Source organism: Hemitrygon akajei, chromosome 21 (assembly GCF_048418815.1).
Source record: "Hemitrygon akajei chromosome 21, sHemAka1.3, whole genome shotgun sequence".
In the NCBI taxonomy this organism is placed as follows: domain Eukaryota; kingdom Metazoa; phylum Chordata; class Chondrichthyes; order Myliobatiformes; family Dasyatidae; genus Hemitrygon; species Hemitrygon akajei.
In genome coordinates, this window is record NC_133144.1 from 64,874,206 (window position 1) to 64,893,977 (window position 19,772).

The 19,772-nt window shown below is 42.4% G+C and overlaps 1 protein-coding gene across 2 annotated transcripts in view; it reads left to right on the forward strand.

Annotated features, from left to right (window-relative positions):
• Positions 1 to 19,772, forward strand: part of polr3a (polymerase (RNA) III (DNA directed) polypeptide A) — an 82,196-nt gene that overhangs the window by 39,960 nt on the left and 22,464 nt on the right. The window contains exons 18-22 of one of the 2 annotated variants that reach the window (XM_073025614.1): positions 7,449 to 7,567; positions 7,677 to 7,814; positions 9,402 to 9,572; positions 12,513 to 12,626; positions 13,477 to 13,512. In XM_073025614.1, coding sequence (XP_072881715.1) covers positions 7,449 to 7,567; positions 7,677 to 7,814; positions 9,402 to 9,572; positions 12,513 to 12,626; positions 13,477 to 13,512 — 578 coding nt within the window. The remainder of the gene's footprint in view (positions 1 to 7,448; positions 7,568 to 7,676; positions 7,815 to 9,401; positions 9,573 to 12,512; positions 12,627 to 13,476; positions 13,513 to 19,772) is intronic. The other variant, XM_073025615.1, reaches the window with a different exon arrangement.

Sequence of the window (19,772 nt, forward strand, 5' to 3'; positions counted from 1 at the left end):
ATATTCTAGGTGCGGTCTCACCAAGGCTTTGTACAACTGTAGTAGAACCTCCCTGCTCCTGTACTCAAATCCTTTTGCTATCAATGCCAACATATCATTTGCCTTTTTCACCGCCTGCTGTACCTGCATGCCCACCTTCAATGACTGGTGTACAATGACACCCAGGTCTCGTTGCATCTCTCCTTTTCCTAATCGGCCACTGATCAGATAATAATCTGTTTTCCTGTTCTTGCAACCAAAGTGAATAACCTCACATTTATCCACATTAAATTGCATCTGCCATGAACTTGCCCACTCACCTAACCTATCCAAGTCACCCTGCATCCTTTTAGCATCCTCCTCACAGCTAACACCGCCGCCCAGCTTCGTGTCATCCACAAACTTGGAGATGCTGCATTTAATTCCCTCGTCTAAATCATTAATATATATTGTAAACAACTGGGGTCCCAGCACTGAGCCTTGCGGTACCCCACTAGTCACTGCCTGCCATTCTGAAAAGGTCCCATTTACACCCACTCTTTGCTTCCTGTCTGCCAACCAATTCTCTATCCACATCAATACCATACCCCCAATACCGTGTGCTTTAAGTTTGCACACTAATCTCCTGTGTGAGACCTTGTCAAAAAGCCTTTTAAAAATCTAAGTATACCACATGCACTGGCTCTCCCCTATCCACTCTACTGGTTACATCTTCAAAAAATTCTATAAGATTCGTCAGACATGATTTTCCTTTCACAAATCCATGCTGACTTTGTCCGATGATTTCACCTCATTCCAAATGTGCTGTTATCACATCTTTGATAACCCACTCTAGCATTTTCCCCACCACCGATGTCAGACTAACCAGTCTATAATTCCCTGGTTTCTCTCTCCCTCCTTTTTTAAAAAGTGGGGTTACATTAGCCACCCTCCAATCCTCAGGAACTAATCCAGAATCTAAGGAGTTTTGAAAAATTATCACTAATGCATCCACTATTTCTTGGGCTACTTCCTTAAACACTCTGGGATGCAGACCATCTGGCCCTGGGGATTTATCTGCCTTTAATCCCTTCAATTTACCTAACACCACTTCCCTACTAACATGTATTTCCTTCAGTTCCTCCATCTCACTAGACCCTCGGTCCCTTAGTATTTCCGGAAGATTATTTATGTCCTCGTTAGTGAAGACAGAACCAAAGTAGTTATTCAATTGGTCTGCCATGTCTTTGTTCCCTATGATCAATTCACCTGTTTCTGACTGTAAAGGACCTACATTTGTCTTGACCATTCTTTTTCTTTTCACGTATCTATAAAAGCTTTTACAGTCAGTTTTTATATTCCCTGCCAGCTTTCTCTCATAATCTTTTTTCCCTTTCCTAATTAAGCCCTTTGTCCTCCTCTGCTGGTCTCTGAATTTTTCCCAGTCCTCAGGTGTGCCACTTTTTTTTGCTAATTTATATGTTTCTTCTTTGGACTTGATACTATCCCTAATTTCCCTTGTCAGCCACGGGTGCACTACCTTCCCTGGTTTATTCTTTTGCCAAACTGGGATGAACAATTGTTATAGTTCATCCATGCGATCTTTAAATGCTTGCCATCGCATATCCACCGTCAACCCTTTAAGTATCATTTGCCAGTCTGTCTTAGCTAATTCACGTCCTATACCTTCAAAGTTACCCTTCTTTAAGTTCAGAACCTTTGTTTCTGAATAACTATGTCACTCTCCATCTTAATGAAGAATTCCACCATATTATGGTCACTCTTACCCAAGGGGCCTCGCACGATAAGATTGCTAACTAACCCTTCCTCATTGCTCAATACCCAATTTAGAATGGCCTGCTCTCTAGTTGGTTCCTCGACATGTTGGTTCAGAAAACCATCCCACATACATTCCAAGGAATCCTCTTCCTCAGCACCCTTACCAATTTGGTTCACCCAATCTATATGTAGATTGAAGTCACCCATTATAACTACTGTTCCTTTATTGCACGCATTTCTAATTTCCTGTTTAATGCCATCCCCAACCTCACTGCTACTGTTAGGTGGCCTGTACACAACTCCCACCAGCTTTTTCTGCCCCTTAGTGTTATGCAGCTCTACCCTTATCGATTCCACATCCTCCAAGCTAATGTCCTTCCTTTCTATTGCGTTAATCTCTCTAACCAGCAATGCTACCCCACCTCCTTTTCTTTCCTGTCTATCCCTCCTGAATATTGAATATCCCTGGATGTTGAGCTCCCATCCTTGGTCACCCTGGAGCCATGTCTCTGTGATCCCAACAATATCATATTCATTAATAGCTATCTGCACATTCAATACATCCTCCTTGTTACGAATGCTCCTCGCATTGACATACAAAGCCTTCAGGCTTGTTTTTACAACATTCTTAGCCCTTATACAATTATGTTGAAAAGTGGCTCTTTTTGCTTTTTGCCCTGGATTTGCCTGCCTGCCACTTTTACTTTTCACCTTACTACTTTTTGCTTCTACCCTCATTTTACACCCCTCTGTCTCTGTGCACTTGTTCCCACCCCCCTGCCACATTAGTTTAAAGCCTCCTGAACAGCAGTAGCAAACGCTCCCCCTAGGGCATTGGTTCCAGTCCAGCCCAGGTGCAGACCGTCCTGTTTATACCGGTCCCACCTCCCCCCCTTGCACCATTTTTCAAGCCACGTATTCATCTGAAATATCCTCCTATTTCTACTCTGACTAGCACGTGGCACTGGTAGTAATCCAGAGATTATTACCTGTGTGGTCCTACTTTTTAGTTTATCTCCTAACTCCCTAAATTCACCTTGTAGGACCTCATCCCGTTTTTTACCTATATCGTTGGTACCTATGTGCACCACAACCACTGGCTGTTCACCCTCCCATTCCAGAATGTCCTGCAGCCGCTCAGAGACATCCTTGACCCTTGCACCAGGGAGGCAACATACCATCCTGGAGTCTCGTTTGCGGCCGCAGAAACACCTATCTATTCCCCTAATCAAATCCCCTATTATGGTCTTGTTGCATCATCCAACTTTTATTAAGTTTCAGGTGATGGACCACTATCCTGACATTCTCCTGTAAAATGTCTTGATATGATTTTGAATTCATTGTTTCCTCAACAATTGCAAGCGGTGGTTTCCTCTGTGGTGGCCTTCCATGAGCATCATTCTTGTTCAGTCTTTTTCTTATAGTGGACATATGAACAGAGACTTTAGCAAGTTATAGAGTTTTCTGCATGTCTTTTGCTGTTGCCCTTGGATTCTTTTTCACCTCCTTCAACGGTACGCATTGTACTGTTGGTGTGATTCTTGCAGAACACCCACTCCTAGGGAGAGTGGCAACAGTACTGAATTTCCTCCATTTGTAGACATTTTCTCTTACTGTGGGTTGAACACTCAGGCCTTTAGAAATGCTCTTGTAGCCTTTTCAACTTCATGCATCTCTACAATTCTTCTTCTGAGGTCCTCTTCTAAGTTGTTTTGATCAAGGCATAATGCACATAAACAGATCTTTCCTGAGAAGAGCAGGCTCTGTCAGTAACCTGACTTTTTATAGGGCAGGACACCTCTACATCCCACACGTCCAGTCTCATTTCATTGATTTGAACACCTGACTCTAAATAGCTTTCATAGAGGACATTGACCCAGGGGTTTACATATTTTTTGAACCTAGACTGTGATTGTTTAAGTGGTGTACTCAATATTGATGAGAAAAAGTACAATTGTTCGTGTGCTCAACCAACACATGCAAATATCGACTGTTTACTCCTTTCCATAGATACTGCCTGACCTTCTGTGTTCCTCCACCATTTTGTATGTGTTGCTTAGATTTCTAGATCAGCAGATTTTTTCTTGTGTGTTTAGGCAGATTATTTTTGTCTATTATTTTGACTTGATGAATATCAGACTGCATTTTGAGTACCGGTAATGATTGTAGAAAACCAGGTAATTGCAAAGGGTTCACAAACGTTTTCTTGCAACTATACGTCTTTGGAACATGGGAGGAAATTGGAGCACCTGGGGGAAATCCAAGGGATCATGAGAAAATGTACAAATTCCTAACAGATGACACAGGAATTGAACTGTGAACTTGGGAATGCCCTGAGATGGAATAGTGTTGTGCAAACTGCTTTGCTACAGTGGTGCAAGGGAGGGATGGCTTGTTTTCCTGTTGTCATTTTGTTGCTGCACTGTGACCTTTTTTGTGTATCTAATTCATCTACATGGGATAAGTTAATGTTTGGTTTTAGGTGATAAAGAAAGTCCGTTCACAAGGATTATGAATTATATGCGAAAGGAATATTAGAAAAGCAAGAATATTGATAGTTTAATTGTGCTCCTGCATCATTTACATGAGTATTATACCATTCATTTGAGAGTTTCTAGCTTTACAGTCAGATCGTCCTTTGCACAACACTGCTGCAGCTGAGACATTTTCCCAGGGTGCTGGTTGGTATCTGGTACTATATCCATGCAGTTTAGCAGTAGAAAACTAAAAAACAGCCACATTTTCTGTTTCTTAATGCTGCCCTAACTTGTCCTATGGACAGCCAGGAGATGCAAGTGAGGAGAAGAGAACAACTGGGACTGGACGTGTTGTACCCCAGGCTGCTGTGGGAGGCAAGGGAGGAGATTGCTGATCCTCTGGCGATGATCTTTGCATCATCAGTATGAACCCTCAGGTTCTGGAGGGTTGCAGATGTTGTTCCATTATTCAAGAAAGGGAGCAGAGATAGCCCAGGAAATTATAGACCAGTGAGTTTTACTTCAGTGGTTGGTAAGTTGATGGAGAAAATCCTGAGAGGCAGGATTTATGAACATTTGGAGAGGCATCATATGATTAGGAATAGTCAGCAAGGCTTTGTGAAAGGCAGGTCATGCCTTACGAGCCTGACTGAATTTTTTGAGGATGTGACTAAACACATTGATGAAGGTACAGCAGTAGATGTATTGTGTATGGATTTCAGCAAGGCATTTGACAAGGTACCCCATGCAAGGCTTATTGAGAAAGTAAGGTGGCATGGGATCCAACAGGACATTGCTTTGTGGAACCATAACTGGCTTGCCCACAGAAGGCAAAGTGTGGTTGTAGATGGGTCATATTCTGCATGGAAGTCAGTGACCAGTGGTGTGCCTCAGGGATCTGTTCTGGGACCCCTTCTCTTTGTGATTTTTATAAATGACCTGGATGAGGAAGTGGAGGGATGGGTTAGTAAATTTGCTGATGACACAAAGTTTGGGGGTGTTGTGGATAGTGTGGAGGGCTGTCAGAAGTTAGAGCAGGACATTGGTAGGATGCAAAACTGGGCTGAGAAGTGGCAGATGGAGTTCAACCCAGATAAGTGTGAGGTGGTTCATTTTGGTAGGTCAAATATGATGGCAGAATATAGTATTAATGGTAAGACTCTTGGCAGTGCGGAGGATCAGAGGGATCTTGGGGTCCGAGTCCATAGGACTCTCAAAGCAGCTGCACAGGTTGACTCTGAGGTTAAGAAGGCATACGGTGCATTGGCCTTCATCAATCGTGGGATTGAGTTTAAGAGACAAGAGGTAATGTTGCAGCTATCTAGGACCCTGGTCAGACCCCACTTGGAGTACTAGGCTCAGTTCTGGTTGCATCACTACAGGAAGGACTTGGAAACCGTAGAAAGGGTGCAGGGGAGATTTACAAGGGTGTTGCCTGGATTGAGGAGCATGTCTAATGAGAATAGGTTGAGCGAACTTGGCCTTTTTTCCTTGGAGCGACGGAAGATGAGAGGTGACCTGTTAGAAGTGTATAAGATGATGAGAGGCATTGATCGTGTGGATAGTCAAATGCTGTTTTCCAGGGCTGAAATGGCTAACACGAGAGGGCACAGTTTTAAGGTGCTTGGAAATAGGAACAGGGAGATGTCAGGGGTAAATATTTTATGCAGAGTGGTGAGTGTATGGAATGGGCTGCCGGCGATGGTGATGGAGGCAGATACGATAAGATTTTTTAAGAGACTTCTGGTCTGGTACATGGAGCTCAGGAAAATAAAGGGCTATGGGTAACCTTAGGTAATTTCTAAGGTAAGGACATGTTCGGCACAGCTTTGTGGGCCGAAGAGCCTGTATTGTGCTGTAGGTTTTCTATGTTTCTAACTTCTTCCAACTGTAATGGAATGGAATACAATTCTTTTGAGTTTGGTTGGTGTTATGGAAAAAGAAAGAGAATACTACACAGAAAGTTGTAGCAAACCTCTATGATTCACTAAACTGATAACAAAATTAAATAGAAGTTTTAGGCATTGTTGCTCTCCCAGTCTGCTTGTTTGAGGCTCCTGATTCAACAGCCAACAGTGTCACCTTTACTCTTCATGGCATCGGTTGTGATTAGTCCTTGATGAACTCCGATTACGGAATATTCCCAAGTTCCATATATAAAGTTTTTCTGGTCAACTTGCAAAGTTGAGGTGGTTACCCTTCAGTTAATTATCCTGACTCCTTAACCATCCGTATCTTATACTTTCCACAGATAGGGATTCAGTCAGGGCTACAGACTTTCCTCTGATTAATCATAAACAGTGAAGAAGATAACTATAACCATTAAACATTGTGAGATACGAGCTAAAATGGAGTCATAATCAGTGAAGTAGGTACTTTATCTCTTGGAGGCATGAGAGACTACAGATACTGGAAATCTTGAACAACACATGCTAAATATTGGAGGAACTCAGCAGGTCAGCAGCATCTATGGAAAGACATGAACAGTCAGTATCTGGATCTCATCCTGAAATGATGGCTGTTCATTTCCCCCACAAAGTGCTGGAGGAACTCAGCTACCTAGTTTGCTGAGTTCCTCTGGTATTTTGTGTGTGTTGCTCTACTTTTAAGCCTTGCATTGCAGTGACATTATCACATGAGGAATAACTGTCTGTGTAAGGTATTGATGGGCTGTCACCCCAATGGGACCATATTCCCATCAGAGAAGTGTAAACAGCGTGTTTGGTAGGTGGGACTGACCTTGAGTTTTGCACTTGGAATAGATCAAGCTGACAAGGTTATGAATAAAGGTAATTTATGTCATCACCTGTCTCACCATTGTAAACAGATTTTTCCATGGTCTTTGCCACAGCAGATGGATTGTGGGTAGTTTGCTTCTTTTCTCTTGGAGGAACCTTGTCTCCTTTTAGTGTTGCTGCATGACATTGCCATAATTCACTGTCTGCAGGAAGCAACGTGCAGATTTAGTGCTCCAGTTAAACTGCAGTTTGTAACCTTGACAATTGAATCTTGGTGTTTTTCCCTCAGAGTCATAGAACACCACAGCACAGAAACAGGCCCATCGGCTCATCTAGTTTGTGCCAATTTTGCCTAATCCCATTGACCTGGAACCTGACCATCCCATACATGTACCTATTCACATTTCTCTTAAAAATCTGACATAATGATAAACTCAGATGTTTTAACTTCAATCTGTTATAACATATTAACTCAGATGTAATGTACTCTTAATAGGCTCCTTCATCAACATCTCCCAGATGATTGCCTGCGTAGGACAGCAGGCTATTAGTGGATCTCGTGTTCCGGATGGCTTTGAGAACAGATCTCTACCTCACTTTGAAAAGCATTCCAAGGTGAGCTAATTATTTAAACAGAGCTCTGATCAATACCTGGATTCTCAATATTGGTAATAATACACAAATTTGGCAACTTCTAATTATATTCACAATTTTCTTTCTGCAGCTTCCAGCAGCAAAGGGTTTTGTTGCAAATAGTTTCTATTCTGGCTTAACACCTACAGAATTTATCTTCCATACGATGGCTGGCCGTGAGGGCCTGGTTGATACTGCTGTCAAAACAGCAGAAACTGGATACATGCAGGTAATGGCAGCGTTGCACATCGTTGTAGCATTGACAACTTTGGTAATGTTGAGGGAACAGAGCGATTGAATACATGAAGATGAAGGGTCTTGGCCCGAAATGTCAATATCTATTCCTCTACATAGATGACCTACTGAGTTCCTCCAGCATTTTGTGTGTTTGCTCTGGATTTCCAGCATGTGCAAAGTCTATCATGTTTAAGATTAAATATAGAATCTTACACACTTCAATGTTTTTTGCAGCCAGTAAGACCAAAAGAAACAAGATCAGGAGAGCCCTTACCAGAATTTAGGTTTGAGAGGGAAGCTCATGGAAATATGTTGAATATTGAAAGGCCTAGAATGGACATGGAGAGAATGGTTTCTGTAGAGGGGAACCAGAGGGTACAATCTCAGAATAGGACTCCCTTTAGAACAGGGATCAGGAGGAATCTCTTTATCCAGAGGATGGTAAATCTGTGGAATTCATTGCACAGGTGGCTGTGGAGGCCAAGTCATTGAATATATTTAAAGCAGAGATTGATAAGCTCATGATTAGTAAGAGCATCAAAGCTTATGGGGAGAAGGCAGAAGAATGGTGTTGAGAGAGATAATAAATCAGCCATGATGAAATCGTTTGATATGGGATTTGTTTATTTATTGAGATACAGCTTGCAATAGGCACCTTGAGCCACACTACCCAGCATTCCCCTGTTTTTAATCCTAGCCAAATCACAGGACAATTTATAATGACCAATTAACCTACCAACCCATACATCTTTGGACTGGGGGAGAAAGTCAGGACACCCAGAGTAAACCCATGCGGTCACAAAGAGACAGGTAGTGGCGGGAATTGAATCCAGGTTGTCTGTCCTGTACCATGCCTGATATATCTCCACTTCAGTAGAGATGCACTACTGTTAGTAGTAACCAGTACTGGAGGGTATCCTCTAGTAACAGTTCCAGGACAGACTTTGTTCCATCATATTGACTTCACCATCCAGTGTGTCTAAGCCTTTACAAAGGCCTGTTACCTAGCAGCAGAGCTGATGAGCCAGCCCAAATCCAACACAATCTGCTATACATACTGAATGTGTCTCGTATTTGGGCTCACCCATGCTGACTTAGACTAAATGTACCTGAGTACCAGCAAGTCTTCATTTAGTGTACATTTTCAGCTTCATTGGGATTACCCTGTAAAAATAATAATATGGGTGAGTTTAGTCTGTTTTTGGCAATGCTTGGGTCAGAGCCTGTTGGCTCAGGTGATTGATGTTTGTATTGGCTGTGGTAAGTCCAATCCAGGCCAGTACACCTTTTCCAACCCCCATCTTCTCCTGCCCCCACTATACCCCTTCCTGGTCAAATAAATTCCAGCAATGTATGCATTTTAAATATATATTCTACAGAGTAGGTAAGATCTCTTATTGCTGAAATTTTTGTTATGTATTAAAGAAAGCCATGACTGATATCTCTGAGTTTGCCATCACTCCATTTTTCTTCAATTTTGAAACTTATTTCTGGGGACATTTCGTTAAGGATGGTGAGTACAGTTTAAATATGGTAGCCTGTTTTTCTTATTTACTCAATTCTGGTTTTTTTTCCCCAGAGACGTCTGGTAAAATCTTTGGAGGATCTTTGCACGCAGTATGATCTAACTGTTCGCAGCTCAACTGGTGACATTATCCAGTTTATCTATGGTGGAGATGGTTTAGATCCAGCAGCTATGGAAGGCAAAGATGAGCCATTGGAGTTTAAACGGGTTCTGGATAACATTAGGGTAATGAGAGTGTTTTTATAACTTGTACCGTACTGTGATGTGTTTGATTTTGGTTAGTATACAACACAGAATACTACAGCACCCTTTTAACTTACTCTAAGAACATTCGAACCCAGGGGTTCCCAACCTGGGGTCATGATCGCTTGGTTAATGAAAGGGGGTCCATGGCATTAAAAATGATCTAACCTTTCCCTCCTACATTTTTCTATAATCAATGTACCTAAGAGTTTCTTAATTGTAACTAACGTATCTGTGTCTACCTTCACTCCTTACAGGGCATTCTACACACTCATCACTCACTCTGTTTAAAAAAAATACTTCTGACATCCCTCCCTATACTTTTGTCCAATCACCTTAAAGTTATATCCCCTGGTATGAGCTGTTTCCACTCTAGGAGTAACTCTCTGGTTATCCACTTGATCTACACCTCATCATATTGTACACCTCTATTATGTCACCTCTTATCCTCCTTCACTCCAAAGAGAAAAGCTTTCGCTTGCTCAATCTATCCTCATAAGATATGCTCTCTAATACAGTCAACATCCTGATAAATCTCCTCTGCACCCTCTCTAAAGCTTCCCCATTCTTCCTATAATAATAAACATTGAAATATTGCTTCTACAAATTATGTCCTTGCAAGCTTAATGTTAAATATATGCAGAAACTGCCCTTACTTTAATTTCAGTAGTTAAAATGTTGGCATTTATTGCCAACTTTTATCAGTCAGTGGCTAGAGTTGACGCAAAACATACAAAGTCTGTGGCACAACAGTGTAAATTTGCAGTCTGAGAGTGCTGCAAATGGAAACTACAGTAACTTCTCCCAATAGAAGCAGGGTAAATTCATCTGAAAGAATGCTCTGCAGAGAATATAGATGCATAGATCTTCTCCATAAAATTTACATCTCAAAACAGCAGTGTCTTTGCCATGATGGTCTAAATATCTCACTGTTGTTTGTGGAGTTGTCACTATAGGTAGTTTCAAAATGGCTTTCAGTTTTTAAAAAATCTGAAGTTAGTTACAGTTGCATCTAAATTACAGACAGACATACTTTATTGATCCCGAGGGAAATTGGGTTTTGTTACAGTCGCACCAACCAAGAATAGTATAGAAATATAGCAATATAAAGCCAAAATTGAAATAACAAGATCCCGTGATGGCTCTAAAACCTTCTGTTCTTAATTGTACAACTATCAAACTAATTTTATTCTGAGAATTGTAGATTTTTCCCCTATGTTGATAAAAACTTAAACTGATAAACTGAGGTAAATGTTCAATTTTGAGACTAGTAGTGTGGAAGAATGATTTTTCCGGTAGAATATTTAATATCACAATTTTCTCAGGTATTTGTCATTGTCCACCTCCAAAAGGCAGCCTCTTTATCCATATTGCTGTCAAACCACAATCAGGACTATCTGATCTGTAAAAGTGCATGACAGTATATGAGTAAAGGTTTTGCTTCAGGCTGAAGCACATGCTAACAAGTTGAATCTACAGCAACAAAATGAACATAAATGCGACTTTTTCTCTTGAGCTTAGGAGAAGGCAGAAGACTGGGGCTGAGAGGGAAAATAATCAGCCAAAATTGGATGGCAGAGCAGGGTCAATGGCTTTAACTACATCTATCTTCATATTAAATAATATTATATGGCTGATACCTTTGATCTTATAGTTATGGAGTTCTACAGCATGGAAACAGGCCCTTTAGCCCAACTTGTCCATGCTGAACAAAGTGCCTACCTATCTAAGTTGATCCCATTTGCCTTCATTTTGCCCATATCCTTCTAAACCAGAGGTTTCCTATCTCTTTTATGCCATGGACTTGTACTGTTAAACTAAGGGTCCATAGATCCCAGGATGGGAACTGCTGCTTGAAATATTTCTTATCCTTAAACATCCTTAAGCATCTTTTACACATTGTAATTGTACCTGCCTCTACCACTTCCTCTGGTACCTTGTTTCATGAAACCAGCACCTTCTGTGTGGAGAAAGTTGCCCTTCAGGTCTCCTCTAAATCTTTCACTTCTCACCTTAAACCTAAACCCTCTGGGGGAAAGGCTGTGACCATCCAATTTATCCATGCTCTCATGATCTTATATGCCTCTTTCAAGACACCCTTCAGCTTCCTTCACTGAAGGGAAAAAAGCTCCAGTCCATCCAGCCTCTCCTTATAACTGAAGCCTTCCATTCCACTTAACATCCTTGTAAATTTTTTCTTCATCCTCTGCAGCTTAATGACATCCTTCCTATACCTGTGTAAGCAGGTCAGCACACAGTACACCAAGTGTAGTCTAATCAATTTCTTGTGCAGCTCATGAGAACAACCTCCACTGTGCCACAGAGAACAAGCAACAGCTACGAAAGGAGAGACTGAACAAGCAAAAACTCAACCACTGACCACAGCAACCAAATACTCTTGCCCACACTAAACCAGAATATGTGGATCCTGAGCAGCCACCACAGTCACCTGGGGACCCACCAATAGACAAGTCCTCAGGAGAGCATCAAACTCAACTCAAGAGGTCATACTACTATGACAGCTCTTGTACTCAGTACCCTGAAAGCTGGGGGCAACTGTGCTAAATGCCTTCTCCAGCACCCTGTCTTTGTTCAATATGTTGCTGTTCTTAGGGAACTGTGTATCCTTCCCCCTCACCTCACGGTTCTACAGCACTCTGTATAGCTGTGCCATTTACTCCACAATTCCTGTCCAGGTTTAATTTGCCAAAATGCAATGTAATTTCAAAGTATTTATCATTTGTGCTCTTATTATCGCTGGAGGCAACTTATTCATGTGGTTGTTCTTGGAAATGTTTGATCACCATCTATAAAAGTAACCATAGAATAGATGTGTTATTTAAATATCAAACCATTTCCTTCGAAATTACATTTCAAAAAGAGATACTGTCTTCTGATATCTAACTTTTCTTTATTTCCTAGGCCATTTATCCATCTCCCAATGAACCACCTCTGAGTAAGAATGAAGTGATTCTGACTTCTGAGGCAATTATGAAGAGAAGCGAGTTCATGTGTTGTCAAAATGAATATCTGCAGGTTTGCAAAATTCTTATTCTTTCATCAAAGCACCCTGTATATTGTAAAGAAAAGAGATTCTACAGATGGTGGACATGCAGAGTAACACACACAAAATGCTGGAAGAACTCAACAGGTCAGGCAGCATCTGTGGTGAGAAATAAAGAGTCGTCTACTGTATCTGGTGTTCCTTCCGCAAATTTCTCTTTGTCTGTGAGACCCACCATAGATTGGGGGACTGCTTTGACAAGCGCCTTCGCTCAGTCGTAACTGGAAGAATTACCCAGTGGCAAACCATTTTAATTCCACTCCCTATTCCCATTCGGGTATGTTGGTCCGTGGCCTCCCCTACTGCCGCGATATGGCCACTCCCAGGTTGGTGGAATAACACCTCACATATTGTATGGATAGCCTCCAAACTAATGGCGTGATCCTCGATTTTTCTCATTTCTGGTATTTTCTCCCCCTCACCCTTCTTTCATTTTCCATTCCTTATTCTGGTTCCTCTGTTATCCATTCCCTTCTCCTCACCTGCCTATCACCTCCCTCTGGTGCTCCTCTTTCCCTTTCTTCTATAATCCACTCTCCTGTCCTATCAGATCTCTCCTCCTCCAGCCTTTTAAGCTTTCTACCTGACACCGCTCAGTTTCTCACTTCACCCCCTCCCCAACCTTCTTATTCTGATTTCTACCCCCTTCCTTTCCAGTCCTGATGAAGCGACTCAGCCCAACATGTCATTTGTTTATTCCCATCCATAGATGCTGCCTGATTGCTCAGTTCCTCCATCATTTTGTATATTTGATGGAAATGTAGCTCATGTCTACTTGTGACTTTATTTTCCTACACTGACTAGTCTATCCCATTTCTAAAGGCTCTGACAGGGACCAGTTATGAGAAGTTCATTGAGGTAATGATCATGGTTGTGTGGCTTGTGTATTTTTGTCTTTGCGACTTGTAAATGCCACCGTTATTGGTTTTGATACTAATTACTCACTGTATCTGACCAAAGTAATTTAAAGCATTTACAAAATAAAACTAGCAACACATACAAAATGCTGGTGGAACGTAGCAGGCCAGGCAGCATCTATAGGAAGAAGCACAGTCAACGTTTCGGGTGGAGACGTCGACTGTGCTTCTTCCTACAGATGCTGCCTGGCCTGCTGCATTACACCAGCATTTTGTGTCTGTTGCTTGAATTTCCAGCATCTGCAAATTTCCTTGTGTTTGTGTTTTTAACAAAATAAAACTACTTAGGATTGTCACTTGTTTAAACCCTATATCAGCATGTTTTGATACACTTTGCTGTCCATATATTTTTTATAAAGAGTGCTGTTGGGTAAGAAGTTGGAGGAGTTGTGGATGGAGCTGCAGGTTGTCGAAGGTTACAAGAGGATATAGATAGGCTGCAGAGTTGGGCAGAAAAATGGCAGATGGAGTTCAATCCGGACAAGTGTGAGGTGATGCATTTTGGAAGGACAAACCAGAAGACTGAGTACAGGATTAATGGTCAGTTACTTAAGAGTGTGGATGAACAAAGGGAATTTGGGGTTCAAATTCATACATCCCTCAAGGTCGCTGCCAGGTTGATAGGGTAGTTAAGAAGGCCTATGGGATGCTAGGCTTCATTAACGGGCATTGAGTTCAAGAATAGAGAGGTCATGTTGCAACTCTACAAATCTCTGGTTAGACGTATTGTGTTCAGTTCTGGTCACCTCATTATAGGAAGGATGTGGAAGCTATGGAGAGGGTGCAGAGGAGATTGACCAGGATGTTGCCTGGTTTGGAGAACAAGTCATATGAAGCAAGGTTAGTAGAGCTGGGACTTTTCTCTTTGGAGTGTAGAAGAATGAGAGGGGACTTGATAGAGGTCTACAAGTTATGAGAGGCATAGATAGGGTGGATAGTCAGTACCTGTTTCCCAGGGCACCAATAGCCAACACCAGAGGGCATATGTACAAAATTAAGGGAGGGAAGTTTAGGGGAGACATCAGGGGTATTTTTTTTTACACAGAGGGTTGTAAGTGCCTGGAATGACTTGCCAGGGATGGTGGTGGAGGCTAAAACATTAGGGGTATTTAAGAGCCTCTTGGACAGGCACATGGATGAAAGAAAAATAGAGGGTTATGGGGTAGTGTGGGTTTAGTACTTTTTTTAAGGATTATATGGGTCGGCACAACATGGAGGGCTGAAGGGCCTGTACTGTACTGTAATGTTCTATGGTTCTAAGTTATTTTGCTGCTGATCTAAATCTTAAAATGTCAGTCCAGGTTTGTCATGAAAGTTTATAAAGTTAAAGATTTTTATAAAGATGAGTTTTCTCACCTGTACATCAGAACATCTTTAGATGGAATGAAATGTGCCATTTGCATCAATAACCAACACAATCCAAGGATGTACTGGGGGTGGGGAGGGTACTTCCAGTGCCGACATAGCATGCCTACAACTTACTAATGTGGAAGGAATCTGGAGCACCAGGAGGAAACCCATCCAGTTACAGCAAGAACATAGAAACTTTCTACAGATAATGGTGGGAATTGAACCCCAGTCACTGGCACTGTAATAGCATTACACCAACAACTACAGTACTGTGCCACCTATTAATGGTGGTGGTGGCATCCGTCGGTCTCTAGAGAGAGAGAGAGACCATGGATCTGCGCCTGGAGTTTCCAGGGCGCAGGCCTGGGCAGGGTTGTATGGGAGACCGGCAGTTGCCCAAGCTGCAGGCCTTCCCCTCTCCACGCCACCGATGTTGTCCAAGGGAAGGGCACTAGGACCCATGCAGCTTGGCACCGGTAACGTCGCAGAGCAATGTGTTGTTAAATGCCTTGCACAAGGACACAAACACGCTGCCTCAGCTGAGGCTTGAACCAGTGATCTTCAGGTTACTAGTCTGATGCCTTGCCCACTAGGCCACGCGCCAACACCACCTATTAATAGATATTAAGAATTAGATTCTTAATTATCTTTAATCTTGAAAGGAAACTCTGGGGGACTAGATCCCTTTCATTCCTAAAACTAGCAAGAAAAGGCTTACCATAAAACATAGGAGCAGAATTAAGCCACTCAGCCCATCGAGTCTGTGCTGCCATTCCATCATGACTGATTTATTATCCCTCACAACCCCATTCTTCTGCCTTTTTCCTGTAACCCGACGTTTTGACCAACCAAAAGACTATCAACCTCAGCTTTAAATCTACTCAATGACTAGACCTCCATGGCTGTCCATGGCAATGAATCAATGAATGCCACAGATTAACCACCCTCTGGCTAAAGAAATTTCTTCTCATCTTTGTTCTAAATGGATGTCCCTCTATTCTGAAGCTGTGTCCTCTGGTCTGAGACTTGCCCGTTAGCAGACATCCTCTCCACATCCATTCTTCTGAACTCCAGTAAGTACAGACCCAAAACATCAAATGCTCCTCATGCTTTAACCGTTTTATTCCTGGAATCATTCTCGTGAACCTCTTCTGGACCCTCTACAATGCCAGCACATATTTTCTTAGATCATCATCATTATGTAAAAATGTCATTTGACGTGTGATCATCATCTTCAAGACCATGATTGTTCTTGGTAAATTTTTCTTCAGAAGTGGTTTGCTATTGCCTTCTGGGCAGTGTCTTTACAAGACGGATGACCCCAATCATTATCAATACTCTTCAGAGATTATCTGCCTGACATCAGTGATCCCATAACCATAACTTGTAATATGCACCCACTGCTCATACGACCATGCAGCTCCTGCTCAAATTGCCTCATGTGACCCCAATCGGGGTGGGGGGGGGGGGGGGCTAAGCAGGTGCTACACCTTGACCAAGGATGACCTGCAGGCTAGCAGAGGGATGGAGCACCTTACACCTCCTTTGGCTGGCATGTATCTCCATCCTGTCGCTTAATTTCTTTGAAAATGGCCACAAAAGTGTTCAAAATACTCCCAAGTGTGATCTGACCAGTGCCTTAGAAAGCCTCAGCATCACATCTTTGCTCTTCTATTCGAGTCCTCTCAAAATTAATGCTAACATTGCATTTACCTTCCTTACCACTGACTCAACCTGCAAATTAACCTTTAAAGAATCCTACTCAAGGACTCCCAAGTCTCTTTGCACCTCTGATTATTGAATTTTCTCCTCATGTAGAAAATAGTCTATGTTTAGATTCCATTTGCCACTTCTTTGCTTCTTTGCCTGTTCTCCCAATCTGTTCAAGTCTTTCTGCAAACTCCCTACTTCCTCAATGCTACCTGCCCTTCCACTTGTCCTGGTATCATCTGCAAACTTTGCCACAAAGCCATCAATTCCGTCATCCAAATTGTTGGCATACAATGTGAAAAGAAGCTGTCCCAATGCCGACACCAGTGGAACATCACTTGTCTCTGGCAGCCAACCAGAACAGTCCCCCTTTATTCCGACTCATTCTCTCCAGCCAATCTTCTATCCTTGCTAGTATCTTTCCTGTAATACTGTGGGCTCTTGTTAAGCAGCTTCTTGTGCGGCACCTTGTCAAAGGCCTTCTGAAAATTCAAGTAAACAACATCCATTGACTCTCCTTTGTCTATCCTGTTACTTCCTCAAAGAATTCCAACAGATTTGTCAAGCAAGACTTTCCCTTAAGGAAACCACGCTGACTTTGGCCTATTTTATCATGCACCTCCAAGTACACCAAAACCTCATCCTTAATACTGGACTCCAACATCTTCCCAACCACTGAAGTCAGACTAACTAGCCTATAATTTCCTTTCATCTCAGAATCAGAATCAGGTTTATTATCACTGGCATGTGTCATGAAATTTGTTAACTTAGCAGCAGCAGTTCAATATAATACATGATATAGAAAAAATAAAATAATAATAAGTAAATCCATTACAGTATACATATATTGAATAGATTAAACATCATTCAAAAACAAATAATATATTTAAAAAGTGAGATATTGTTCAAGGGTTCAATTTCCATTTAGGAATCGGATGGTAGAGGAGAAGAAGCTGTTCCTGAATTGCTGAGTGTGTGCCGTCAGGCTTCTGTACCTCCTGCCTGATGGTAACAGTGAGAAAAGGGCATGCCTTGGGTGCTGGAGGTCCTTAATAATGGACGCTGCCTTTCTGAGACACCGCTCCTTGAATATGTCCTAGGTACTTTGTAGGTTAGCACCCAAGATGGAGCTGACTAAATTTACAACCCTCTGCAACTTCTTTTGGTCCTGCGCGGTAGCCTACCTGCCCCCTCCCCCACATACCAAACAGTGATGCAGCCTGTCAGAATGCTTTCCACAGTACATCTGTAGAAGTTTTTGAGTGTATTTGTTGACATACTAAATCTCTTAAAACTCCTAATGAAGTATAGTCGCTGTCTTGCCTTCTTTATAACTGCATCAATATGTTGAGACCAGGTTAGATCCTCAGTGATCTTGACACCCAGGAAATTGAAACTGCTCTCTCTCTCCACTTCTGATCCCTCTATGAGGATTGGTATGTGTTCCTTCGTCTTACCCTTCCTGAAGTCCACAATCAGCTCTTTCGTCTTACTGCCGTTGAGTGCCAGCTTGTTGCTGTGACACCACTCCACTAATTGGCATATCTCGCTCCTGTACTCCCTCTTGTCACCATCTGAGATTCTACCAACAATGTTTGTATTATCAGCAAATTTTTAGACGATATTTGGGCTAAGCACACAGTCATGGGTATAGAGAGAGTAGAGCAGTGAGCTAAGCACACACCCCTGAGGTGCACCAGTGTTGATTGTCAGCGAGGAGGGTATGTTATCACCAATCCACACAGATTGTGTTCTTCCGATTAGGAAGTTGAGGATCCCATTGCACAGGAAGGTACAGAGGCCCAGGTTCTGCAACCTCTCAATCAGGATTGTGTGAATGATGGTATTAAATGCTGAGCTATAGTCAATGAACAGCATCCTGACATAGGTGTTTGTGTTGTCGAGGTGGTCTAAAGCCGTGTGGAGAGCCATTGAGATTGTGTCTGACATAGACTATTGTAACATGCAAATTACAGTGGGTCCAGGTCCTTGCTTAGGCAGGAGTCGATTCTAGCCATGATCAACCTCTCAAGGCATTTCATCACCATAGGTGTGACTGCTACTGGACAATAGTCATTAAGGCAGCTCACACTACTCTTGAGCACTAGTATAATCATTTCCTGGTGTTTGTTGGAATGGAGAATAGCTATAAAGGAAGCATGTTCAGTTAATTTTTTTCCTTAATGAATTGGGCTCAGCTAAATGTTATTAAATTTATTTAAATACTTTTTGAGTTTTTATGTGCTTCAATACAACCAGAAATAACATTTGTGGGCTGCCCCCAGCACATCCTCGGACTGTGTTGGTCATTGATGCAAACGACAATTTCACTGTATGTTTCGATGTACATGTGACAAATGAAGCCAATCTTTAATCTTGTTCAATTTTGGATGATGTTGATATCCAGCTATCTAAGGAGATGTCCTCCTCCTTCAAAGAGAGAGAGTCCCTTCCTTCATTAACGCTGCCCTCAACGACATCTCTTCCATTTCACACATGTCTGTTCTCACCCCATCCTTCCACACCCTACCAGGGATAGGTAGGTAGGTCCTCACCTACCGCCCCACAAGCCTCTGCATCCAGCACATAATTCACCACAACTTCCACTATCTTCAACAGGATCCCACCACCAAGCAGATCCCCCCCTCCCACCCCACTTTCTGTTTTCCACAGTGATCACTCCCCACACAACTCCCTTGTCCATTCGTCCCTCCCCACTGATCTCCCTCTTGGCACTTATCCTTGCAAGGGGAATAAGTGCTACCCTGCCCCTACATCTCCCTCACTACCAGTCATGTCCCCAAACAGTCCTTCCAGGTGAGGCAGCACCTCACTTGTGAGTCTGTTGGGATCATATACTGTGTCCGATGCTCCTGGTGTGGCCTCCTGTGTATTGGTGAGACCCAATGTAAATTGGGAGACTCATTCACTAGCACCCACGCTCCATCCGCCAGGAAAAGCGGGATCTACCAGTGGCTATCCATTTTAATTCCACTCCTTTTCCCATTCCAATGTGTCTATCCATGCCCTCCTCTACTGTCATAATGATTCATAATGAGGCCATTGGAAATGATGGAAGTTGTGGAGAATTTTGTTCTGGGTGCAGGTTTGAGGAACAACACCTTGTATTCCGTCTGGGTA